General features: G+C 38.8%; 2 protein-coding genes and 1 long non-coding RNA gene across 3 annotated transcripts in view; all 3 read right to left on the bottom strand.

Moving 5' to 3' along the window:
• The window catches only part of LOC308085985 (tryptophan 2,3-dioxygenase A-like), a gene marked incomplete at both ends in the record, with an annotated part of 30,128 nt that extends 13,171 nt beyond the window's left edge, over window positions 1-16,957 (bottom strand). The window contains 5 exons of the mRNA XM_080429301.1: window positions 192-288; window positions 1,261-1,345; window positions 15,034-15,132; window positions 15,421-15,514; window positions 16,924-16,957. Coding sequence (XP_080285427.1) covers window positions 192-288; window positions 1,261-1,345; window positions 15,034-15,132; window positions 15,421-15,514; window positions 16,924-16,957 — 409 coding nt within the window. The remainder of the gene's footprint in view (window positions 1-191; window positions 289-1,260; window positions 1,346-15,033; window positions 15,133-15,420; window positions 15,515-16,923) is intronic.
• Window positions 16,958-16,968: 11 nt separating this feature from the next.
• On the bottom strand, window positions 16,969-17,847 carry LOC308084948. The gene is made up of 3 exons (XR_013933131.1): window positions 17,756-17,847; window positions 17,488-17,551; window positions 16,969-17,003 (listed from the first exon to the last, which is right to left on the bottom strand). It is a non-coding gene; the product is annotated as an uncharacterized lncRNA (long non-coding RNA).
• Window positions 17,848-17,852: 5 nt separating this feature from the next.
• On the bottom strand, window positions 17,853-26,694 carry LOC308085984 (tryptophan 2,3-dioxygenase A-like; the record flags this gene model as incomplete). The annotated part of the gene is made up of 7 exons (XM_080429300.1): window positions 17,853-17,921; window positions 19,287-19,473; window positions 21,883-22,010; window positions 22,500-22,570; window positions 23,996-24,086; window positions 25,729-25,813; window positions 26,672-26,694. Coding segments are annotated over 7 exons (654 nt in total), but the record flags the coding sequence as incomplete, so codon positions are not given.
• Window positions 26,695-27,367: the final 673 nt, after the last annotated feature.

The raw sequence follows: 27,367 nt of genomic DNA, 5'->3' as shown, positions 1-27,367 counted from the left end.
CATTCATACAGCATCTTAGCCTTGTAACGACCGGACCGAAGGATGGACATAACTGGTTTGTTGTCGTTGAACATAGATAGGATAGGCTTGAACAATCATTTTCTGACTAATTTCAAGTTAAATGAACTGAATGAATAGGTTCGCTAAGTAAAAAAATTGAGTGCTTTTTCCATCACTGCTATTTACTGTACCTTGGTGGGTGATAATGAAGAGGTGTTCATCGTGGATCTTATCAGTATCATTCTTCAGTTCACTCTGAAGCACCTGGGCTCCCAGGACTTTGTCAAGCTAAAAGTGTAAAAACACAACACAAATTTTAGATTTCTTTGACTATTCAAAAATAGCAGATATACAAGCTTGTAGATCTGCTTTTTTTTTCTTTTTTCGTGAACATTTGTGCAAATCTTTGAATATATATTGTTTAAAGCGAACATTTATAACTCAAATCTTTGCTTCTGGAGGTCCCTGGAACAAAATATTTTACAAATGTTCGCTTTATAAAACATACATTCAAAGATTTGCGCAAATGTTCACGAGTTTTTAATAGCTAAAGTATAAAATAATGGTTATACAGTAGCTAAAATAAAAAAGTCCCGGATTGAATGGGTTAAAGGGATAGGCCTATTTCATTTTCTAACTAATTTTGGATCATTTTATCGTCTACTCAGGCTTTGGGGAGCACCCCGGACAGTTTTTAAGTTGATTGATTCAGTATTTAATATTCATTTGATCAGACACGCCCATTGTATACAAACCCATTGTAACTTCAAACTCCATTTTAACCATGTAAAACACCCGTCCTTGGTTCTGGTGACTGATGTTGTCCTTCTAATACAATATACAATAGTATATAAGTGTTTTTTCAATTACTTTTTAATTTATTTTTAATAATTATTTTGGAAACAGAAAAAAAACTAAAGACCAAAAAAAATAGGTAAAATAAATGAAAAAAGTATTCGAAAAAACATGGCCCCTCCCTCACATATTAGGAGGGCGGTATGAGTCACCAGAACCAAGGACGGGTGTGTTCGATAAATCGAACATGGTTAAAATGGAGTTTGAAGTTACAATGGGTTTGTATAGGAAGGGGGCGTGTCTGATAAAATGGATAACAAATGTCTAAATACTGAATCAAGCAACTTAAGAACTGTCTGGGGGGTTCACAAAAGCCTGAGTAGACGATAAAATGACCCAATTTTTTTTTTAAAGTGACATATCCCTTAAAACATAGTTAAAACGCATTTGTGGTGTTTTCTTTACCTGAAGGTAGCCATGATAGGTGATGCCCCCTTCACTGGCCTCGTTGACCCCAGCCTTGGCGACATCATCATCCTCGCGCAACAACCTGCAGTGTGGAGAGACAACCCATCAGCAGGGACAAAAAACATGATTCTGTTGAGCACTTAATGCTCAGAGGCAGTGTTGATTTCGTTGACTAAAACTATGACGAAAAATGTTCGTCGACTACCTTTTTTCACTGACGGAAACAAAATGAAAACGAAATAAAAACCAAGCTATTATAACTGAAACTAAATATATTGACATTTTGTCAACAAATAAAAACTAGACTAATGGAGAACAGATCCAGTAGAACTAAAAGACAAGTCATTGTTATGCTTGGTTGCACTCGGGTGTTACGCTCTGAAAATAGCCGAAAATGAGCTTGCAGATCGACTATTTTCAGCATGCAACCAAGTGTAAAATCAGCCATTACGACGCCATCAAGGCACCGCCAAAATACATTTTAGTCGACTAAATCAACTGTAGATTTAGTCGACTATAATAATCTTTATGATATTTAGTCAACTAAAACTACACTAACAGTAAAACATTTTCAGACTAAAATATGACAAAAACTAAATGGAATTTGATTCAAAATACTATGACTAAAATTGAATAAAAATGTGCTGTCAAAATCAACACTACTCCAAGGCCTGTTACAAATCAATTTAGAATATCTGAATTAAAAGCTTAACCACGCAAGGTTACAACTGCACTCGGACCGCTTTCTTCCGTCACCAAATCTCTTCACCAAAAAATAGCCGATCTACAAGCTCAAAACACGCCGCAATGCGATGTGTTTTGAGCTTGTAGATCTGCTGGTGAATGTTCTGCCCAGAATAGGCATGTTGGGGTTCATGTGGTTAATAAAAAGAGTCCTCCGTCAGCTAAGCAGACAGATTCCTCCAGAGGATGGAAGGATTCAACTTACAAGTGCTGCTCTAATTCACTCATGATTATATCCAATAGGGTTGCAGAAAGATGTGCTTCTCTGGGCTTGTCTAAGTTGTACTGAGCTCATCCATTCCAAAGTGCAGACTTTTAAAGGCTCCACCACCTACCTGTCCAATCAGACAGCGGGATGACTTGTTCTTCGGGCCCGCCTCCTATGGGGAGAGATTTGTTTCAATTTGTGAATCCAATGGAATGGAAAAGTACACACAATTATCTGGTGACCTGTGATGACGTGTCAATGTTGGCATTGCCTCGGAAACCCATGCCTTTGTTGGCAGGACATTGACGCAAATTCCACAGATAATCTCAAGAAGGGGAAGTGCTAGTAGTGTTTTTACTGAGGCCCAAACACAGAGGTCATCAACATGTCTGTACACTGTGACGGCCCTGCCCCCTATGCCTTCACTGATGGCTAGCCGGCAGCCTGAGTGAGTAGGGCGGAGTGTGGCAGGCCGTTAGACCAACTGGGTGCAGCTGGGTGAGGTGGTTTGGGAGAGTAGCCTATATAGGGAGCTCTCCCACAACAACCAGACTATAGTACTTATATATAAACAATATTTCAAACTGCTATTTTTCCCACAGTTTTTCCCCCAATGTTGTGCCATATCTCAAAATGACCGTCTTGACCTGGAATCGTGCGCTTGTATTTTGCTAAGAGATTGGTTTAATAGTTTAATTGATATTGATTTATTAGTGCATTAAATTTCCCCATCCGCTTTAATGTAAAAGTGAAAAAACTCAAATTGAAGTATTTTTTTCTCAGAAACCGTAAGAGCTAGAGTTACCACATTTGGAGGGGAGGTTCATAATTTAGTCAGAAATTATTGAAAAAATTATTACACTAATCGGCCACATGGTGGCGCTATAACAGTGCCCTTTACGTTTTGGCCTATAACTCTTGAACCGTAGGTCGTAAAATCAAAATGTATTTTTCCCTGGATTCCTTGGGTCACTACGCATCTCCCCATATAGGCCACGCCCATTTGCGTCTGGATAGATTTCCCGCCATTTTGAATTTTCTTCGAAACACACTTTTTGCACCTTTTCCATTTTTTTTTCTTCCAAATCTCACAAAAATCGGTACACGTGATCTATGGACTCATGCGATAAACCTATCCAAACGGCATTTTGATAGTCCTTACTGTTCGTCCGTAATTGGCTTCCAAAGTTAGTGGGAGGAGCCCGTTTTACCAAAAAGGCCAAAAATCACGAACGAAACGTCCAATCAATCCCAAATTTGAATCACATGTCGAGGGAGGTTTACTCAACGAATCCCCAAAAGCATTTCCACTTTGACCCATAGGGGGCGCCACAACTGCGCAAAACGTAACCGTTTGATGCAAAAACATGATTTTTGGGGGGATCACTCCTCTCAAATTGAAAAGCAGGTGATCTCAGGAGTGACATGACGATGTCATTGGCCCGCTACATTTGTGGGAGGGGCTTATTTATTTTAGTGGGAGGGGCCAATTTCTTCAAATCAAAACGCCATGTATCACAAACACAGGATCCAATCAGCACCAAATTCGAATGGCACGTCACGCGGCCTCCGACGGTATTCCTCCAAGCATATTCCTCGCGTCCCGGCGGCAACGACCCGCGACCGGCGTCGGCGCAACCACACTTTGCAATTGCCCTGAATTGCGACGCGTCTAGTTCTCTCTCTTTCCTCCCTGAAAGCAGGATCTCTGCAACCTGGGCTGTGGGGCCTAACCCTTTTGTTTTCAGTTCCTTTACACACCTTGTACAACACTTGCACAGCACATTCCACACATCCATACACTGCATTACATTACTGATTACTGACTTGTTCACACCTCATACTTTGATTGCTTTTGATTATCCATATTCTTTAATTAATTCAGAACAATAAATATAATTTAAACGTTTTACTTTGTGTGGACTCCCTCTTTTTGTCTTGTATACCCTAATGCATGACAACACGGACAAACGTGTCTGTTGCAAGACATGTCTATGTCTGTGGCACTTTTTGTTTTGTTTTATAATTCAAAATATAGCCTATATATTTTCTTCATTATAATGTAAAAACATATTAAAAAATGTCTTTGAATAACTTTGGTGACTCGTAAAGTAACATGCTCATTAACCCATTAAGACCTGGAACGTATCTGTGTCACTTTAGATTTCTTTGGCTATTCAAAAATAGCAGATCTACAAGCTCATAGCGCGGCACCGAATGCCGCGCTACGAGCTTGTAGATCTGCAATTTTTGGGGAAATGTGTGCAAATCTTTGAATATATATATATTTCTTTACTTATTTTATTTAAAAATATATATATATATTTTGTATAATCGGAACCTCAGGCCTCAATGGGCAGGAGATTTGTATTGCACATGGTACCTTGTATTGTGTACAGGTCAGACAATTTGGTGTGGTCAGACAATGACACATTTAATGTTATGCGAGGGTCCATAGTGAAAAAATGGTGCAGGAGAAGAGCAAAAACAGAAGGCATGTCATCTTTTCAGAAGGAGCTATTTGCTACCAAGGCAAAGGAGGGCAGAACTGGACAAGTATAAAGCTGGTTGTCGTTAGTTGAGAGAAAGTGTTTCAAAGTGTCCACTAATGACAATAACAACTATAATAACACTCCACAATCATCATCCATGGAAACCCTCCATCCACAGCCTGGTCCTTCTCCAACCTAAAAGTTAGCTCACCTCTGATCTCTGAAATCAACTTAATTTCTTGCCCTACAATTCATGTATTGTATCTGCTCAAAAATAAAAAATTCTCTTAACGATGGCACATATTTGCCACTCAGTAAAGGTTGTTTACGCACAGATTGATTTATGTTATGCTTACTTAGATGAGTGATTCACCACATGTACTGAGTCATGCAGATAAAGGTTATAAATCATGAGTTAGGTGACTTCGCATTAAACTATTGTGACTGCATTCAGTTAAATGGCATACCCTTCATTAATCACTCATCATGTTGGCCTACATATCTTTTTTCCTTGTTCCAGTGTTCCATTGGCATTTTATCCTTGACGTTTCTGTGAGAAGCATTTAACATGAATTATTACGTCTAATAGATCAAATCAATTTCTTGCCGTGTGTGTCTTTTTCCCATTGTCACAATCACTGTCTGTACTGTACTTTGCGATGGAAGCACTGTCTGTACTGTACTTTTTGGTGGTTAAGTGGCTCAGTAGTTAATGCAGACATACTATAGTTTTAAAATGTGCAGCACATTGGAATAGACCCTATGACCCATTAGGAGTCCAGTATACATTCAGGGCTAGGCCAATGTGTTTTTGCATGTCCGTGGCAAAAATGAAATATTAATGAACATGTCCATCACAAGCTGCCATGGTGATGACCCCTGTCCAAGCAGAAAGGTTTAACAGGAAATGCCATGTCATGTCCAAGCACCCTCACTTAATGCGGCCCGCAGGTTAATATCGTAATACTGATACATTATTGATTTCAGCTGTTACAATTCCAAACCTGCAAACATGACCCGCTTTAATTACTTCAGTCTATATTATTAGTGTAATGACTTTTTTAAGACCGATGTATTTGTATTTAAGTTCATAAACACTTAATCAACTGCATAATGCATTTGAAATTAAATAATAATGTTACTTTTCAGGATTCCAATTCAAAAATATCAAAAAAGAATTCAGGATTCCAATTCAAAAAAAGGAAAAATAGCAGATATACAAGCTCAAAACCTTTGTGTGACATACTAGAATGATGAAGTGCTGCATTCATTTACGATAAAGGTTACAATATGGAGATAAGAGGTGTCTGCCCGACAGCAACAATATGCAATGTGGCCCCCTGGAATGAGTGTGGAAATATATAGTGGCCCTCCCCCTCCTCAAAGTTGCATCACCCCTGCTATAGAGTGTTTGTTCAGTAAAAGGAGTCTTATGTCTCTCCAGCTCTTTATTAAACAGAAAATGCATTTTCAGTGCTCTCTCCTGATTGGCTTAAATTGTGTCACCTACCTGAAAATGTACAATATTCTGTTTACTAAAGAGCTGGAGAGACCCCTGTGACCAAACAAACGCTCTGTAGCAATGATTACTATCAGAATGAAGTACTTTAACCTTTTTACCCCCAAAATATCACGTACCCTACCTTGTTTACATTAAACAATTAGTCATGATTAATTCCACATTTCTATTATAATAAACAATTAATTCCATCACTCATATTAGAAGCAACAGATCACTTCTCCTCCATTTCATTATCAGATGTTGTACACATATCTTTGAGTTAGTTTCATACTTCAGCATGATCGATACTGTTGATTAAATTACATTATTCAAATAATCATAAATGTCATCATGTCCAGCATTAGCTCTGCCACTCTGCTTCAATACAGGCAAGATAAGGGGTGGGCAACTTTGATGATGGAGAGGGCCACTATATTTCAACACTCACTCCAGTCCAGAGGGCCACATAACATATACCGTCGGGCCATTCTATGTCACACAAAAGTAGCAAAAATTGCCGATCTACAAGCTCAAAACGCGTTTGAATAGCGAAAGTACAAAAAACGTTTCAGGATGAATTGGAATCCTGAAAAGTATTTTTTTTTATTTAATTTCAAATGCATTTAGTTATTTATGTTAAAGGTATGGTAAGTGATTTGCTTTGGTTAAAATAAGTGTTAAATAGCTTTATATTCTGATAGTACTCATTGCTATAGAGTGTTTGTTCAGTAACAGGAGTCTCCTTGTCTCTCCACCTCTTTATTTAAAAAAGCATTTTCGTTTCAGTTTCAGTTTAATTTCCAATTTTATCCAACCAGGACAGAGAACTCAATCAGGATATAGATTAAACAAGTGAAATTGGAAGTGATGACACTAAGAAATGAGCAGACAAAATTGGAACTGGAACACTATACAAATGAAGCTTAAAAATGGGTACTTTCTCCTGATTGGCTGAGATTTTATTTTTATTTTTTAGACAATACAGTGTTAGACAATACAAAAAAAACACCACGAAAAATAACAACAAAATAAAATATTACAATAACCAAAAATAGACAAACAAAACACATAGGTTTGCCGATGCAGCTGTCTTTCCAAACACCCTCCAGGGTCTAGTTCTTACATCAGCCCATCTGAGAATATGAATGGAGTCCATATTTTATCATAGATGTCCAACTTTCCTTTAATTTTGTAGTGTAAGTAATCTAGAGGTATATAACTTGATATTTCTGTCTTCCATTGGGCTAGTGTTGGGGGGGAAGGGGCTTTCCAATTTACAGCAATACATTTTTTGGCAGCGATGAATACAAGGTTGCTCAATTTTCTTTGGTAACTGTCACCATGTTTGAAATTACCGATCAAGCAGAGGCGAGGGGAGGGCATCAGCCTAAGGTCAAGACAAGAGGACATAAAGGAACATATATCTTCCCAAAACGGGACAAGTCTATGGCAGGACCATAACATTATGTAAAAAAGAACCTTTTTTTTTTCTTACATCTCCAGCATAGAAAGAACATTTCTGGATGCATAGCGTTCAATTTCACTGGAGTATAATATGTTCTATGTGCGATCTTAAATTGCAAAAGTTTATGTCTCCAATTATATGATTCGGAATGTATGCTTGACCATATCTGTACCCACTCTTCCTCACTGATGCCCTCTCTCACATCTGTCTCCCATTTTGTTTTTGTAGCCAAAGTATTAAGCCTCTATCAGCCCATGGTATAATTTAGACAATCATTTTACTGGTTTTTCTGTTTGTCTCAGGATCCTCTCCATTGTAGAGGGTTCTGGTTCGTCAAGTGTATGTTGTGTGGACTGAATAAAACTTCTTAGTTGTAAAAAACAAAAAAATAGTGAATTAGGTATACCAAATTTTGCTTGGAGTTCTCTAAAAGCAAGCAAAATTCCGTTTTTGTATACATTTATAAAAGTTGAAATACCTTTGTCCACCAGTTGCTTAAATATACTACCATTGAAGATAAAAGGTAATGTGGGGTTTTTCCAAATGGGAGCATAGGGTGATAGAGGTCTTCTCCAGTTCAAAAACGTATGGACAGAATCCCATATTCACAGAGTGGAGTATACACGGGTTATTTCTTATTTTGGCTGAGATTTTGACACCTACCGGAAAATGTATTTTCTGTTTATTAAAGAGCTGGAGAGACGGGGAGACTCCTGTTACTGAACAAACACTCTATAGCAATGATTACTATCAGAATATAGTGCTTTAACCTTTTAACAAAATACTTTATGTTTTAACCAAAAAATATCACCCTACCTTTAACTTTATGAACTTAAATACAAATACATTGGACAAAAAAAAGACAATATAATTTTAATACTAGTCATTAAGCTACTAATATAGACTGAAGTAATTAAAGCGGGTCATGTTTGCAATTGTAACAGCTGAAATCAATAATATATCAGTATTTCGATATTAACCTACGGGCTGCCAGTTGCCCATGTATGGTCAAGATCCTCTTTCTTGAGGTGGTTCCTGTGGTTTTGTAATGGCCCAGGACTTTTCCCATATGAGTGTGTGTCTGTATCACAGCATTCGGCCTCACACCCAATCTACTGTATGTGTGTGGGTGTGCCTGTGTGTGGTTTTGTCATTTAACCAACTTCTGTTTTCCATCCTTGCTCCACTGTCACTGCTGCACAAATGCCCCATACATGACCTCTCTCAAGCTGACAGTGGTGTAAAGTAACTAAGTACATGTACTCAAGTACTGTACTTAAGCACAGTTTTGAGGTATTTTTACATTACTGGAGTATTTCCAATTGTCAATACTTTTACTTCTACTCCACTACATCTCAGAGGCAAATATTGTACTTTTACTCCACTACAACTATTTGAAAACTTTAGTTACTAGTTACTTACGGGCTCAAATCTCGGGTCTTACAGTTGTAATCAGTGTTGGGCGTGTTACTTTAAAAAAGTAATTAGTTATAGTTACTAGTTACTTCTCCAAAAAAGTTACTGAGTTAGTAACTGAATTACTCTATTGTAAAAGTAACTAGTTACTAGGAAAAGTAACTATTTGCATGAAAAAGTTGTAATATGTCAAAGAATTTGGATTGTTTTTGGGAGCAGGTTTCACAAGCCAGGTGCATAGAGTAGAACAGCATAGACAGGTACTTACTACTTACACATAATAACCTTTGCCATGAGGGAGAAATAAACTTCAATATATGTATTGCAATTCAATATAATATATTGCACCTCAACGCACAGCAACTGGTAGATAACAACAGTAAAACAGGTGTAATTGCCTACACCAGTGGTTCTCAAACTTTTTGAAAGTCCAGTTTTTAAGTCTCAATATGTTGAAATACGTTTTTTTTTAAGTATCCTATTTTCCATTCATTGACAGTTGTGCTAGTCAAAATTCTTCCTCAAAGGTAGGGTAAGTGATTTGCGTTGGTTAAAATAATTGTTAAATAGCTCTATATTCTGATAGTACTCATTGCTATAGAGTGTTTGTTCAGTATTAGGAGTCTCCTTGTCTCTCCACCTCTTTATTAAACAGAAAATGCATTTTCGTTTCAGTTTCAGTTTCATTTCCAATTTTATCCAATCAGGACAGAGAACTCAATCAGGATACAGATTAAACAAGTGAAATTGGAAGTGATGACACTAAGAAATGAGCATGCAAAATTGGAACTGGAACACTATACAAATTAAGCTTAAAAATGGGTACTTTCTCCTGATTGGCTGAGATTTTGACACCTACCGAAAAAAATATTTTCTGTTTATTAAAGAGCTGGAGAGACAGGGAGACATCTGTTACTGAAAAAACACTCTATAGCAATGATTACTATCAGAATATAGTATTTTAACCTTTTAACAAAATAGTTTTTGTTTTAACCAAAAAATATCACTTACCCTACCTTTAATTTGGTTTAAAGCTTTACAGAGATGTTCACATACATTTGTCAACCATAAAGAACAACACTGGACTACACTACAGTGCTTTTAGTGTAAATTAAAGAAAAACTCTCTTAGTTACAACTTCAGACAAGACAACTGGTATGGTACTGGTAGACAATACTGTAGCCTACTTCAAGTATTTTCTTTGAGCAGAAGTAAACAGTTAAACAACAACAAGTGCTTTTAAAACTAGTGTGAATTAAAGACACAAACTGGCTGACACACACACACACACACACACACACACACACACACACACACACACACACACACACACACACACACACACACACACACACACACACACACACACACACACTAAATTGGAGTTGCTTTGGACAGACGTGGACAAACGCTTCCCCCCGGCACACAACGTGCACTTCACGTGTACATTCTTTCCTTTCCTTTCAATAAAGGTAAAGTAGTGCTTGTACCGCAAATTTGTGAAAGCCATCTTGTCGGATTGCTCGTGACTCGCCATCTCTTCTCTACTGGTCTGGTTGTTAAAGTTAGTTTGTTTGTGTGTGCGCCGCGCTGGGTTTGTGTGTAAAAAATACCCATGAAGATATAAATACCAAGGATTCGTCAGTGATGTTATGTCACATGTCACTGCTTAAACAGCGTCGAGTCTGTGTTACTTCCTGGTTGCGTAACAGCAAAAAGTAAGAGACATCACTGTCGTATCCTTGGTATTTTTTCTAACCGTGTCATGTTTGCAGCAGGAGCAGCAGCCCCAGCCTGTAGTAGCGATGCGCGCACACACACACACACACACACACACACAGACACACACAGACACACACACACACACACACACAGTCAGCCGGCCCGTGGTAACAGAAAGCTTGGGGACGCTTGACATAGTAACGGAGCTTTCATTGTCAGTAACGGTAACGGCGTTGTCACGATGGAAATTGTAATTAAATAGATTACTCGTTACTGAAAAAAATAACGGCGTTAGGTAACGCCGTTTATTTAAACGCCGTTATGCCCAACACTGGTTGTAATTAACCACTTGAATCTTAGCATTCCTATTCAGGGGCTAACAGTGAACATCTGATCTACAAGCTCACGACATGTCACAACGTGTCACAAGTAACGTTATCATGCATGTTGTGAGCTTCTAGATCGTCCATTTTCGGTTATTTGGTGTAATTATATAAAACAGGAGAGGGCCAATTATAGAGCCCTAGGGAATACGGTCAACTAAGTATGAATGATTTTCAACGAGAAATGAGAACATTACTAAAAAGTAAACTGATATATTGATTGCTTTCCTTGTTCTTGACAGGTGTTGCAGATTCTGTGGCAGTTCCTTTAACTACAGTACTTGTTTTGTTGCAGTAATTTACCTTTGTCACAGGCTATTCCTACCAGCTCGCTAAACACCGTAGATAGGAGCTACCCTGACCTGAAATGTGTGTGTGTGTGTGGAAGTGTGAGCGTGTGCGTGTGTGTATAATGGTAAACTAAAACAATTCGGCACTGTTCCCTCTTACGTCAACAACCCCTCATATCCACTCACCTACTGGCTACGACCAGCCCTGGCATTGGCCCGCGCAGCCGGAGCGAGATGCTGGATATATCACCGTTCAGGTGCGGGGCAATAACCCGGGGGCAATATAGCCGTGCCTCCAGTGGCCGGCCTCCGCCGCTGTGACGTACAGAAACAGTGCCAAAACAATAAATGAAAATAAACAAAACATGTGTGCAGGATGTGGAACGGTATGTATGTGTGCCTATGTTGCCCACTGCATAATATCCTAACACCTTCATGTCACTTTAATGGAGTCTTTATAGGAACAATGGCAGCATAGTACACAAAAATACAGCATCAATAAATGCACCGTACAAACTATATATAACAATATGTACATACCATAGTATATTTTATAATTGTCACATTTTACATGTTGGTGTTTGTGAGACATTGTGCATGACTTCTTTTCTTTGACCCAATCCTCACAAGCATCAGGGAGAGGAGAAGCTGACAGACTATACAATTTGCCTTCCCATGAACCCATGCGTTCAGGTCTATCATGTTGAGATTAAAACATTAATTAAATGCAGGCTTAATTTTTGCCTCTTTACTCAACAAAATGTTTCAATCGTCCTGCTTCTCACGCGAGTCAATCAGTGTTCAGAGGACTGACGTCAGAGAGAAGAAGACATCTTATGTGACGACTCAGGAGTCGGAGTCATCACTACTACAGTATGAACCACTGCAACGATTTATGTGCGCGGTCGTGGGGGCTCAACTCAAAAATAAAATTTAAATTAAAATAATCAGACAACTTGTCAAAATGACAGGGATAACCTAGTTAGAGTGTCTGGTTCTCAATAATCATAATAATACAACTTTATGTATATAGAATAGAATAGACTTTATTTGCCATAGGACATTTTGGAGTCCAGCTCCCAGGGTCAGCATTTTACAAGACGACAAGACAGAAAACATACAGAACATCCTACAATCCTACATATATCCTACCATATTCTTTAAAAGGCAAATATCAAATATCATAAATGTCATATACGTCATCGTATAAAAAAAAGCAATAATAATATAATACAGCAAAAAGAAGAGCAAGAACATTAAAATCATTTTAAATAATGGCATTAAAATAATGGCAAAGAAAAATGGGATCTCTCAGCCAAGTTATCACATAATCTGTAGAGTCCCAGTCAGTATAGGTGGGCTATGTAACTTGATGAACCTTAAGGATTGGGGGTTGATTAAATTCATCTGGCCGCTGAATCCCCTTTTGCACTCTGTTTGGGCTATTGTTCTAGGTGTCTATCGACGCGTTGCCGGCTCTCTCGTGGGCACGCTTTTGTACCTTGTAGTTATTATTAATGGTAGTACTGTAAATTTGGGCCCTGACATCTCAAATTCGTGTGGGGGCTGATCATTTCAGGTGGGGGCTTATGCCCCGTGGTCCCCACAGGATATGCGTCTATGGCAGGGTTCCCCAATAGAATAAAATAACAGTGTCAAATAAGCTCGATTAGCAAAAAGAAAAGTGAAGAAAGTGAATAAAAAAACTAAATGTTGCGCGCGTGCACGATTTACCCCTGGCCCTCAGCTTGGTACCCGAGATACAATTTGGCCATTGAGGAAAAGTAATTGGGGAACCCTGGTCCATGGTGTGAACTGTAGTGGCGGAATTATTTTTGCGGTTTTGGGTGGATATTTCCGAGTTTTTGGTGGTTATTTGCGGTTATTTCTTTTTATAACTCGTAAATGTGATTCTGTTCGCTCATCCTCAAATCTAGCTAATTTGACACTGTCATGTTAATTCTTCATTATTAATAACCTATGATGCATCTCTTTTTTTCTCAAAAATCAAGCAAACATGCACAAAGGTATTATCATTCATTTTTGTATTTTTTGTTTTTTTTCTACTTATCCTCAAATCTAGCTAATTTGACACTGTGTTATGTTAATTCTTCATTATTAATTACCTATTACATTAGTCATTTAGCAGACGCTTTTATCCAAAGCGACTTACAATAAGTGCATTCAACATAGGTAGGGAACGAAACTACTAATCACCAGAAGTCTTAAGTGCATTTCCTGCAAAAACAAGCAACCAAGTATATATGTATACCTAGCGCTAAGGTAAAAGTGCAATATATCAGCTACCTACTTTCTTAAACAGATGAGACAAAATAGCAAAATCAAATGAGCACGAGCTAAAACAAATAAGTGTATCGACTAAACAAGATCCAATACAAAAATAAAACAAGAGTTCGTACAACTAGTTAACAAGTAGGCCAGGCAAAGAGGAACCTATGATGCATCTCTTTTTCTTTCTCAAAAATCAAGCAAACATGCACAAAGGTATTATCACATTCAGAGGAAGGCTTTTATTTTTTCATATGACTTGAACATTTCCAAAACTAAATAAAAAGTGCCTTATGATAAGTGCTAAATAAATCTACTACTCCTCAATATCATTCATTTATGAACGCTGTGTGTCAGTCTGTTATGAGGTGTATGCTGCCCCCAAGAGGTTGGTGGTGTGTATTGGTCTGAATGCAGTTAAAGGAGAATACCGGACAAATCAAGAACCTGGCAACACGAGTTGCCAGGTTCTGGAAAGAAACAAGCATCCAGTGTTAAATCGTTCGGCAGTAGCGCTAGCCTCTCAGGCTAGCTACTCTCATGTTTGACTATCATGAGACTCCACAATGACTAGCAGTAGAGAAAAAAACAACTTTGCATCGGTTATAATAGACGAATCTCCCTAACCCACGCGCTCCCATTATGACAACGGAGGGGGTTTAAAAAATGACGACAGGGGAATTGATGGAAAAAAAGAACGCCACTTTTCACGTCAATAGGTGAGTAACGAGACATCAAAGACAACACTTAATTTGTCCGGTATTCTCCTTTAATGTGCGACCAACAGCGATCCTATCGTTTGCATTGAAGAGGATCCAACTGCGCATGTCCAACTTAAAACGAGAGGCAGAGAGTAAAGATCTCTGCGCACAAACATGTGACAGTCTGTAACCTATCAGTAAGTAGAACAACGTAGAACATTTTTATCAACATTTGACATTTCATCAGGGCAGATTATACCTTTTACCCACTTGTTACTTACTATTATATATTTACCTTGCTAATTTTAATTAAATTACAGGACGACGCAGATATCAAAGTGAAAGTGATTTTTATTCAGGTCGGTGGGGGTGGTGGTGCGGCGCCCTCTATGGACGGGCCGCGGCTACTGAACTGTCAAGCTCTGCTGTATACACGAATCCACGGAGCGCTGCCCTGCGCGCAGTCATTGCTGCGGTGTCAATGCTCCGCGGACGAGACACCGCAGCAATGGCCGCCTACATGCAGCTACAGGCAGCGCGCCTGTGGATTAGTCTATACATGAAGGTGTGAATGGTGGGGTCCAGCTTTGGCACCCAGCTAGGAGGGATCTGGAACATAGCCAGATTAAACAGATCGAAAAACACCGTGTAGCGATCACTGGAATGGAAGAACAAAAACAGTCAATTTATGATTAAATAATCAATTGGTGGAAATTTAGATCAGCATTTAGATTCAGTAGAAAATAAAAATACAAAGTCATCCAATTTTGCCCATGATTCTTCTCTTAAAAGTTAGTTATAAGTACTGTTTGGCAAATTCTCTAAAGACTGGATCCTCATTATAGAAGAGATGCCATGTAGACACCCTTTTCAAATGTGCTGTACAACGTGTCTGAATTGACCATTCAACAGCTTCAACTGTGATGATGATGATGATGATATTTACCCAAGGGTAGTGGGTTTGAGGTAGTGGTACCCAGATGAGCCCACTGTACCAGCTTTGCTGCCGATCATGCGATGCACCATGAACATATGAGTGTCTAAAACACAAGAAACATTACAAACAACTTAGAATCAGTTTTGGGGGTTGATCTCAGTTTTGGGGGTTGATCTTTTCCTCTACAATAGCCAGGGAATCATTCCAGGATCATTAGAATGTATACTGTAGCTTAATTTATAATCCATAGCACAAAGCTGACGATCTTGAAGATTAGTTCTAGTTGGAAAGTGACACCATTGTGCGATGGAAAATGTAACCGAGTTTAAGAGTGTTTGAAGAATTCTGTCTGCAACACATCATTTTGCTGTTATTCATTTTACTCATATCAGGAATATTTGAATATCTGACATGTTTTCCTTGTTGTTTCCTTCTACCTCTATTCTTTTTCCCTTTCCTGAAAACTACAAATGATGGGAACAAAATATATTTCACCCACTTCTTTTACACCTGTAAAACGATAATAAAGTTGAATTGAAGTTTATAAAACATGTTATTGACCAACAATGTGAAAGCTCATTTGCGTAAGTTCTTGAAATCAACAAAATAAAATGATCTCATGTTCCAGGTGAAGAAACAAATCTAGATGTGGTATAAATTGTGTGACTTGTCTGCCAGAGGGATCCCCAAACACTGCTGCTGTCTGGCATAAAATGGGTTGTACATACTGTATGCAGTGGTGGAAAAAGTAATCAAATGTTTGATTTAAGTAAAAGTATCAATACTGCAATGTAGAAGTACTCTGTTACAAGTAAAAGTCCGGAATTCAAAATGTACTTGAATAAAAATACAAAAGTATTGATATCAAAATGTACTTAAAGTACCAAAAGTAAAAGTACTAAAATGTTTGAAAATAGCAGATCTACAAGCTCACAACGCGTCGCATCTGTGAGCTTGTAGATCGGCTATTTTCAAAGTATTGGAAATTGGAAATACTCAAGTAAAGAAAAAATCTCAATTTTACTTAAGTACAGTACTTACTGTAAGTAAATGTACTTTGTTACTTTCCACCACTGCCAAACACTGCTGCTGTCTGGCATAACATGGATTGTACATACTGTATGTACGTGCAGTAATATGTCTTGTCCACTGGTTGGTACAGTATAAGCAGCTTGTGATGAGGATTGAATGTGTGCAGGGGCGTGCTGGGACCAAAATTCAGCTTCATTTTCGGGGGGGGGGGGCTGGTTTTAACCCAGCAACCCTTTGTAAATTACGCCACTGCTGAAAAACGTCCCAGCCCAACAGTAACGTAACTAATAATTGGGCCGCGCGACCCGGAAATTACCGTAATAATCCTAAAACGGGAGCAAAAAAAATGTTTGATTAAAAAAAAAAGAAAAAAAAAAGAAAACCGCGGCCGTTCTGGAATTTTCCCGAATATCCCAGTGGCCAGCACGTCCCTGAGTGTGTGTGTGTGTGTGTGTGCTAACAGCAGTGCCAGTGACTTACATCTCCATTTAGCAATCATGGAATCGATGTCCATGAGACCGGTGAGCAGCTGGAAAGGAACCTGAAACCTGGGCACATCTCTGAAGGAAAACAGAAGGTTGTACAATGTAAGGCTATTTATTGCACTGTGGGAGACGGCGTCACGGCGGAGACAACTTAAGGGACTAGACCATGAATATGAACTTGTTGTGTGTTTTTGGTCTCTCATGCCTCTCTTCTATCCTGAAAAATACCCCAGTTTGAGCACTCAGGCTTTCACAGCATATCTGGGGTTTTATGTAAATTGGTCTCAAAACAGGCCAACTGATTTGCCCCCGTCCGTGACGATTTAGGTGAGTGAGAGTGTGTGAGTGTGTGTGTGTGTGTGTGTGTGTGTGTGTGTGTGTGTGTGTGTGTGTGTGTGTGTGTGTGTGTGTGTGTGTGTGAGTGTGTGAGTGTGTGAGTGTGTGAGTGTGTGAGTGTGTGAGTGCAGGTTGCTGCTGAATAAACATGCATTCTGAGTAAATGTCACCTGACTATACAGTACACAGAAGGTGAGAAAGTGTTGGTATGAACTCCTCATACCTGTAGAAATAGATCATCAGAGCTCCTTGGAGAGCTTTGTATGACATATGATGATGCTTGTCACCTGCACACACAGGAAATAAATAGTTCATGTGAAATCACGTGCTATTACAAACTTAATTGTTCTATATACTATGGCATGGCATGGCATCAAAAAGAATTACAACTGTAGTATATAGTTGTGTCAAAAGAAAAAAAGCATTATTGTTAAAAGGGAAGTCACAGAAAAAAGTATTTATATATTTAAACTGACTCCGGACTCTCGCACCTTCTCGTTTTTTGTCAAAGAGTTTTTCGTCAAAGAGCGAAGTGAACAGCTCTTTCTGCTTGACCAGATCATCCGTCAGCTCTTGTTTAGACATTATGTTGACTTTCAGTTTCTGCCAGAAGTTGAAGCCATCTTCCTCAAGGCCAGGAGTTCTCTCCAGCCACTCCTAACAACAACAAGAACCAGGCTTTACTCAATCTACAAGGTAGCCTACATGGTGGTCTTCATGTGTAAAGTATCTAAGTACATTTACTCAAGTACTGTACTTGAGTACAGTTTTGAGGTACTTTTACTTTACTGGAGTATTTCCAATTTTCAGTACTCTTAGTTCTACTCCACTACATCTCAGAGGCAAATATTGAAATTTTACTCTACTACAATTTGAAAACTTTAGTAACTAGTTACTTTGGAGATATAAATGAATACATCATAAAACATACATTGACCACTTTAGCCCTGTTTTATACCTATTTGAAAATAGCCGATCTACAAGCTCACAATGTGTCACGATGCAACACGTTGTGAGCTTGCAGATCTGCTATTTTCAAACATTTTAGTACTTTTACTTTTGATACTTTAAGTACATTTTGATACCAACACTTTTGTACTTTTACTCAGGTAAAACATACAGTATGTACAATCCATGTTATTTTACCTCTGGGGCGGAATCTGCCAATGCTTTGTCAATGCAAATGCGTGGATTATTGGAAATAGACCATGAATCCACATATTGTTCCTACAGAATGTTGTAATAATTATATTTTTATATAATGCATGATGTATATAAAAGTACAGTGTGTGAGGTTCTGTACTTATGTGTGGCTATGTAAATCAGTTTCACATCTGAAGTCCTGTACATTTGTTTGGCAAATAAGGTATTTCTGACATGTGTACTGGACAGTCCTATCCAGAGTATCTTATAAAAAGCTTATATTCATCATTCACAAACTGTTTACCAAAATAGAAAGCAGAATTAAAACCAGTGGTGGAAAAAGTACTCGCATGTTTTACTTAAGTAAAAGTATCAATACTGCAAAGTAGAAATACTCTGTTATAGGTAAAAGGTAAAAAATGTTACTTGAGTAAAAATACGAAAGTATTGGCATCAAAATATATGTATATATACCAAAAGTAAATGCACTAAAATGTTTGAAAATAGCGATCTACAAGCTCACAACGCGTCTGCTTGTAGACCGGCTATTTTCAAATAGCCTAGGTATAAAATGGGGCTAAATTGGTTAATGTTCGTTTTATAATATCATAATTTATATCTGAAAAGTAACTAAAGTTGTCAAATAATTGTAGAGGAGTAAAAGTACTATATTTGCCTCTGAGATGTAGTGGAGTAGAAGTAAAAGTATTGACAATTGGAAATACTCCAGTAAAGTAAAAGTACCTCAAAATTGTACTTAAGTTAAGTAAGTACAGTACATGAGTAAATGTAGTTTAGTACTTAGTTGCTTTGCACCACTGGAAATAACAGTGAAATGCATGAAATAACAGTGAAATGCATGATTGTGAGCTACTGTACCTCTACGAGTTTCAGTAGAGGAGGGTCCTGCTCTGTGGTCGATATCATCTCGCTGTCGTGGCCTTTGAAGGTGTCTTTGTAACTGCATTTGTTGTACTTAACTCTCAGCTCGTCTAGGACTCCCATCTTGTTTTCCAGGAGGCGAAACTGAAGACTCTGGAAGCCAGAGGCAGGGAATAGGTACCCCCTGAACACAAAATGTACGTACATTTACAATTAACAGATGCTCTTGTCCAGAGTGTCAAAGTGCAAGATTGGAGTCAACGGTATGAACCCTGCCTTGGTCAACCAGTGGTGGAAAGTAATTAAGTACATTTACTCAAGTGCTGTAGGCTACTTGAGTACAATTTTGAGGTATTTTTTACCGGAGTATTTCCAGTTTTCAGTACTTTTACTCCATTACTCTCAGAGGCAAATATTGTATTTTTACTCCACTACAATTATTTGAAAACCTTAGTTACTAGTTACTTGTGCAGATTATTATAAAACACACATTAACTAATTTAGCCCTATTTTATACGTAGGCTATTTGAAAATAGCCAATCTACAAGCTCACAACGCGTCGCGATGTTACGCGTTGTGAGCTTGTAGATCTGCTATTTTCTAACGTTTTAGTACTTTTACTTTTTGTACTTTAATTACATTTTCATGCCAATACTTTTGTACTTTTACTCAAGTATTTTACTTCTAACAGAGTATTTTTTATATTGTGGTATTGCTACTTTTACATATAAGTAAAAAAATATGAGTACTTTTTCCATCACTGTGGTCAACCAACAATAGGGTAAGCGGTCAGTAAATAGAGTGCAAGGGGGAAAGTACTAGGTATCTAGAAACATCAAACCTAGCATATATCTAGACAACATGACATCTAAATAACATACTATGACAATTAAACAATATAAATACATCTAATAATGTTCATACAGTAGCATAAGCCTACAATATGTGAACACAAACAAATGCACGCATGCACACACATGCAGTGACTGCATGCCTATGCATGCAGGCGCATGCAAACACACAGGGGACACAAGCAGACACATAACACGGCCATTTAAGCTATAACTAGGCTAAGTTTGAACTTAGTGTTAGGTGGTGCAACTGGCCCCAGAAGAGGAAGGGTGTGGTCCTGTCCTCTCCTCTTCCTGGTGGTCGCAAAAACACTGGGTTACACCCAGATGTCGCGATACAACTAATCTAATATATCCTACTCTTTCCACTCACGTCGAGCAAGTGGTAACGGGAGGGCTTTGGAATTGCCACTCGGCTGTGGTGGAAGGCAAATCTGCTTTCATCTCAGCCTACGCATCCTTGCTCTCACTTAACTTCCTTGCTCTGACTGAGACCTGGATCAGACCAGAAAACACTGCTACGCCCGCGGCTCTGTCAGATGTGTACTCTTTCTCTCACACTCCCAGAGCCGTGCGGACAGGTGGTGGGGCTGGTCTGCTAATTTCCAGAAAATGGAAATACTCTCCTGTTTCACTGTCACAATTCTCTCCTACCTCATTTGAATTTCATGTGGTCACTGTCTCTCATCCAGTCAAGCTCACCATTGCAGTTGTTTATCGCCCACCGGGCCCTGCTGGTGGCTTCCTGGAGGAGCTGGACCATCTAGTCTCCCACTTCCCTGTCGATGGCTCTGGATTCATCCTTCTGGGTGACTTCAACCTCCCGACTGAGAAGCAGCTAGACCCACTACTTTCGTTTCTCGCCGCCTTTGACCTAGTTATTTGCCCATCTCCTCCTACCCATGAGGCGGGCAACCAACTGGACCTGATTTTCACCAGAGGCTGCTCTATTGCTAACCTGTCTGTCACTCCTCTTTCCAGTGAAAAGGGTAAGAAACTCTCTGATCACTACTTCATGTCCTACTCTCTCTCTCTCTCTCTCCTCTCCCCCCTCACAGCCCCTCCCTACCCACATGATTGCCTCACGTCACAATCTTCGCTCACTTTCCTCCACTGTTCTTTCCTCCTCTGTTCTCTCTGCTCTCCCTGCCCCTGAATCCTTTGCTCTTCTATCCCCTGATACCGCCACAGATCTTCTTTTCTCTACTCTATCCTCTTCTCTCGACCATCTCTGTCCCCTCACCATCAGGCCTGCACGCCAAACTCCACCTGCCCCCTGGTTGTCGGACTCAGTGCGGACTGAGAGACGGAGCCTGAGAGCGGCTGAGCGCAAATGGAGAAATGGCAACCTCCTGGAGGACCTTCTCACCTTCCAATCTCTCATTTCTACTTTTTCCTCCTCTCTATCAGCTGCTAAAGCTGCTTTTTTCTGCACTAAAATTCAGGCTTCTGCTTCCAACCCTAAAAAACTCTTTGAAACTTTCTCCTCTCTCCTGCAACCACCACCCCCTCCTCCCTCCTCGTCCCTCCTCCCCGACGATTTCGCCAACTTCTTCAAATTATGTATTTGTCCACAAACCCCCCTTCTGAAAATATTTTGTGCCAGGGACCCCCATGCAAGATTTGTGCTTGTAGATCGGCTTTATTTTGCCGTTTTCTCTAGAGACCGTTATTGTCGTCAAAACGTGGCCTAAGGCTCTGCAATGAGACAGAGAGTGTCAGAGGTTCCTCTAGAATGGCACCTGAAGTCAAAGAAGTCCATCGCCGTCATGGTCTCCAGGATAGCAAACTGGTCCACCAGCAGTCGTAAGATCATGACGATCCTGTGGATTCGCGTGTTCACCTTCAACATGTTCCTCTCATCACGGATCTGCAATGCACGTGTCACTTGTCACACACACACACTGTAGTACATATACACCGAAGTTCCATGTATGGGGGGTTTGGAGCGTGAAATGTACAAACGTTTTAGCAAATTAAAAAATATACTTTGAGTACCAAAGTAAAAGTACTAAACTTTTCAGAAAATAGAAGATCTACAAGCTCATAACGTATCACATTGTAGTTCGGCTGTATGTGGTTACTGTAGGTGTTGTATTAATAATTAAATCTGCAAAGTAATAAGTAACAAAAGCTGTCATATAGCTGTTGGCCAAACGAGACATGAACCTACATGACTCTCTACCATTACACTGAGTTTCGTAAAAAGCGACTGTTAAGCCTGAAGTGCGAAAAACAGTGGAAAAAAAGTGTAGAGATGCAATAAGGGGTCCAAATGCCCTATGGCCATGGCCCCTTAAATAGCCCGCCACAACGGAAAAAACTGTTTCAGTGTGTTCCTGGCAGAAACAGAACTCACTTGTCCACTGATGAAGATTTCTCGCACAGAGTCGAGTTCCCATATAATCTGCTTGAACCACAGCTCATAAGCTGAAACAAAAGAATGTAAAATATACACCACTGTACTAACATAATAAAAATAAATAATAATATAACAATAATAAGCATTGGACTTGACCTGTGCAGCTCAGATTATATCAAATTATTACAGATCATTTAGAATTTGGCAGTGACAATATGTTGACTGTTAGTGGAGTATGTGCCATGAAAGATACTACAGTATGTTTTTTTGAAGAATATTTTTAAAAAGAGAAACTGCAGAATGAAGGGGGAAAGACAAAAGAAATACATGTCTTCTCATCAACAGATTTAGTCAAATTCTAAACTGAATTAAAAAAATGAGACAACTTGTGTTGTTTAGACAGCAGAGCTGCTATTTACTAGGGCATTCACAGACTAGTCGACAATCAAACCACTATTCGACCACTGTACATCAAAGCTGATTATTCTGACGACATTTGTCATTACATTTTTATTTTTATTTTTTTGCAGTGGCTTTTCTGCAGAAGACACAGCTCTGAGCTCAGGTGTTGGTAGTTCTCCTAATCCATTCATGGTTGATTGTTGTCAAATAATTTCATACTGTAAGTGACGTTGTGCTGTCACTCAATGTAGGTGGTGGTGCGCAACAGCTGCACTCACGCCAGATTTTCTTCTCTTTTTTAAGCAGAAAAAAACATGGCTCTACGCTCAATAGTGACAACTACAGTGTGTAAATACTTTACTTAATGGTGAGTTTATTAATGGAGTTAGACGTGTCGTGACGTCCAGGGTACAGTAGCATGCAGTCACTCCTGTTGCAGAGTATATCCACAGTTTGGTAGGACACAACAGCTCTTGCGGTGATGTCATGTTTCTTATTCAACTTTATCTTATGCTTATCCAACAAAGGTGTAAACGTGTGGCATAAATAACAAAACGGGTCGCAAGTTCTCTTTTGAAAATAGCAGATCTACAAGCTGACAATTTGTCGCATCGCGATGCGTTGTGAGCCGTTGTGGCCGCAATGTATATAGGTCTGAAGTGGTTAATGTATGTTTTGTAATAATAATCAAAATCTACAGAAGTCACTAGTAACTAAAATGTTCACAAAATAGTGGAGTAAAAAGTACAATATTTGCCTCTGAGATGTAGCAGAAGTAGTAAGTTATTTAAAATTGGAAATACTCCAGTAGTAAAAAAAAAAGGTAAAAAAAACGTTTTAAAAAAACTCAGAATTGTACTTAAGTACAGTACTTGAGTACATGTACTTAGTTACTTTCCACCACTGATCATTCATACAGCATCTTAGCCTTGTAACGACCGGACCGAAGGATGGACATAACTGGTTGGTTGTTGTTATAGGATAGGCTTGAACGATCATTTTCTGACTAATTTCAAGTTAAATTAACTGAATGAATAGGTTCGCTAAGTAAAACATTTGAGTGCTTTTTCCATCACTGCTATTTACTGTACCTTGGTGGGTGATAATGAAGAGGTGTTCATCATGGATCTTATCATTCTTCAGTTCACTCTGAAGCACCTGAGCTTTCAGGACTTTGTCAAGCTAAAAGTGTAAAAACACAACTGGATATAAACAACAAAATGTGTTCATCAAGTTCCCCTTAATCAATTAAGACCGGGAACGCATCTGTTATTTTAGATTTCTTTGACTATTCAAAAATAGCAGATATACAAGCTTGTAGATCTGCTTTTTTTTTCTTTTTTCGTGAGCATTTGTGCAAATCTTTGAATATATATTGTTTAAAGCGAACATTTATAACTCAAATCTTTGCTTCTGGAGGTCCCTGGAACAAAATATTTTACAAATGTTCGCTTTATAAAACATACATTCAAAGATTTGCGCAAATGTTCACGATTTTTTAATAGCTAAAGTATAAAATAATGGTTATAGCTAAAATAAAAAAATCCCGGATTGAATGGGTTAAAGGGATATTTCACTTTCTAACTAATTTTGGATCATTTTATCGTCTACTCAGGCTTTGGGGAGCACCCCGGACAGTTTTTAAAGGGATATTTCACTTTCAAAAAAACTTTTTGTCATTTTATCGTCTACTCAGGCCTTTGTGAGCCCCCAGACAGTTTTTAAGTTGCTCGATTCAGTATTTAGATATTTGATATTAATTTTATTAGACACGCCCCCTTCCTATACAAACCCATTGTAACTTCAAACTCCATTTTAACCATGTTAGATTCATCAAAAACACCCGTCCTTGGTTCTGGTGACTCATACCGCCCCCCTAATACACGAGGGGGCCGTGTTTTTTCAATTACTTTTTTCATTTATTTTTAATATTTTTTTAGGATAATGAAAAAAATAAAATACAATAAAAAAAATATATAAAATAAATGAAAAAAAATATCGGAAAAACACGGCCCCCTCACGCATTAGGAGGGCAGGATGAGTCACCAGAACCAAGGACGGGTGTTTTCAATGAATCTAACATGATTCAAATGTAGTTTGAAGTTACAATGGGTTTGTATAGGAAGGGGGCGTGTCTGATAAAATGAATATCAAATATCTATATACTGAATCAAGCAACTTAAAAACTGTCTGGGGGGCTCACAAAGGCCTGAGTAGATGATAAAATGACCAAAAGTTTTTTTGAAAGTGAAATATCCCTTTAAGTTGATTGATTCAGTATTTAATATTCATTTGATCAGACACGCCCATTGTATACAAACCCATTGTAACTTCAAACTCTATTTTAACCATGTAAAACACCAGTCCTTGGTTCTGGTGACTGATGTTGTCCTTCTAATACAATAGTATATTATAGTGTATATTAGTGTTTTTTCAATTACTTAAAAAAAAAAAAATTAATAATTATTTTGGAAACAGAAAAAATTAAAAATAAAAAAGATAAAATAAATGAAAAAAGTATTCGAAAAAACATGGCCCCTCCCTCACATATTAGGAGGGCGGTATGAGTCACCAGAACCAAGGACGGGTGTGTTCGATAAATCTAACATGGTTAAAATGGAGTTTGAAGTTACAATGGGTTTGTATAGGAAGGGGGCGTGTCCGATAAAATGAATATCAAATGTCTAAATACTGAATCAAGCAACTTAAGAACTGTCAGGGGGGTTCACAAAAGCCTGAGTAGACGATAAAATGACCCAATTTTTTTTTTAAAGTGACATATCCCTTAAAACATAGTTAAAACGCATGTGTGGTGTTTTTTTACCTGAAGGTAGCCATGATAGGTGATGCCCCCTTCACTGGCCTCGTTGACCCCAGCCTTGGCGACATCATCATCCTCGCGCAACAACCTGCAGTGTGGAGAGACAACCCATCAGCAGGGACAAAAAACATGATTCTGTTGAGCACTTAATGCTCAGAGGCAGTGTTGATTTCGTTGACTAAAACTATGACGAAAAATGTTCGTCGACTACCTTTTTTCACTGACGAAAACAAAATGAACAAAATAAAAACCAAGCTATTATAACTGAAACTAAGACTAAATATATTGACATTTTGTCAACAAATAAAAACTAGACTAATGGAGAACAGATCCAGTAGAACTAAAAGACAAGTCATTGTTATGCTTGGTTGCGCTGAAAATAGCCGAAAATGAGCTTGCAGATCGACTATTTTCAGCATGCAACCAAGTGTAAAATCAGCCATTACGACGCCATCAAGGCACCGCCAAAATACATTTTAGTCGACTAAATCAACTGTAGCATAGATTTAGTAGACTATAATAATCTTTATGATATTTAGTCAACTAAAACTACACTAACCGTAAAACATTTCAGATGACTAAAACTAAATGGAATTTGATTCAAAATACTATGACTAAAATTGAATAAAAATGTGCTGTCAAAATCAACACTACTCCAAGGCCTGTTACGAATCAATTTAGAATATCTGAATTAAAAGCTTAACCACGCAAGGTTACAACTGCACTCGGACCGCTTTCTTCCGTCACCAAATCTCTTCACCAAAAAATAGCAGATCTACAAGCTCAAAACACGCCGCAATGCGATGTGTTTTGAGCTTGTAGATCTGCTATTTTTGGAGAATGTTCTGCCCAGAATAGGCATGTTGGGGTTCATGTGGTTAATAAAAATAGTCCTCCGTCAGCTAAGCAGACAGATTCCTCCAGAGGATGGAAGGATTCAACTTACAAGTGCTGCTCTAATTCACTCATGATTATATCCAATAGGGTTGCAGAAAGATGTGCTTCTCTGGGCTTGTCTAATTTGTACTGAGCTCATCCTTTCCAAAGTGCAGACTTTTAAAGGCTCCACCACCTACCTGTCCAATCAGACAGCGGGATGACTTGTTCTTCGGGCCCGCCTCCTATGGGGAGAGATTTGTTTCAATTTGTGAATCCAATAGAATGGAAAAGTACACACAATTATCTGGTGACCTGTGATGATGTGTCAATGTTGGCATAGCCTCGGAAACCCATGCCTTTGTTGGCAGGACATTGACGCAAATTCCACAGAAAATCTCAAGAAGGGGAAGTGCTAGTAGTGTTTTTACTGAGGCCCAAACACAGAGGTGATCAACATGTCTGTACACTGTGACGGCCCTGCCCCCTATGCCTTCACTGATGGCTAGCCGGCAGCCTGAGTGAGTAGGGCGGAGTGTGGCAGGCCGTTAGACCAACTGGGTGCAGCTGGGTGAGGTGGTTTGGGAGAGTATATAGGGAGCTCTCCCACAACCTCTCATTCTCTCGCTCCTCCCTGAAAGCAGGATCTCTGCTACCTGGCCTGTGGGGCCTAACCCTTTTGTTTTCAGTTCCTTTACACACCTTATACAACACTCGCACAGCACATTCCACACCTCCATACACTGCATTACATTACTGATTACTG

This window comes from Gymnoscopelus braueri (genome assembly GCF_963280865.1).
Source record: "Gymnoscopelus braueri genome assembly, chromosome: 5".
NCBI lineage: Eukaryota > Metazoa > Chordata > Actinopteri > Myctophiformes > Myctophidae > Gymnoscopelus > Gymnoscopelus braueri.
Note: the sequence above shows the minus strand (reverse complement) of the source record. Positions and strands in the feature narration are given on the sequence as shown.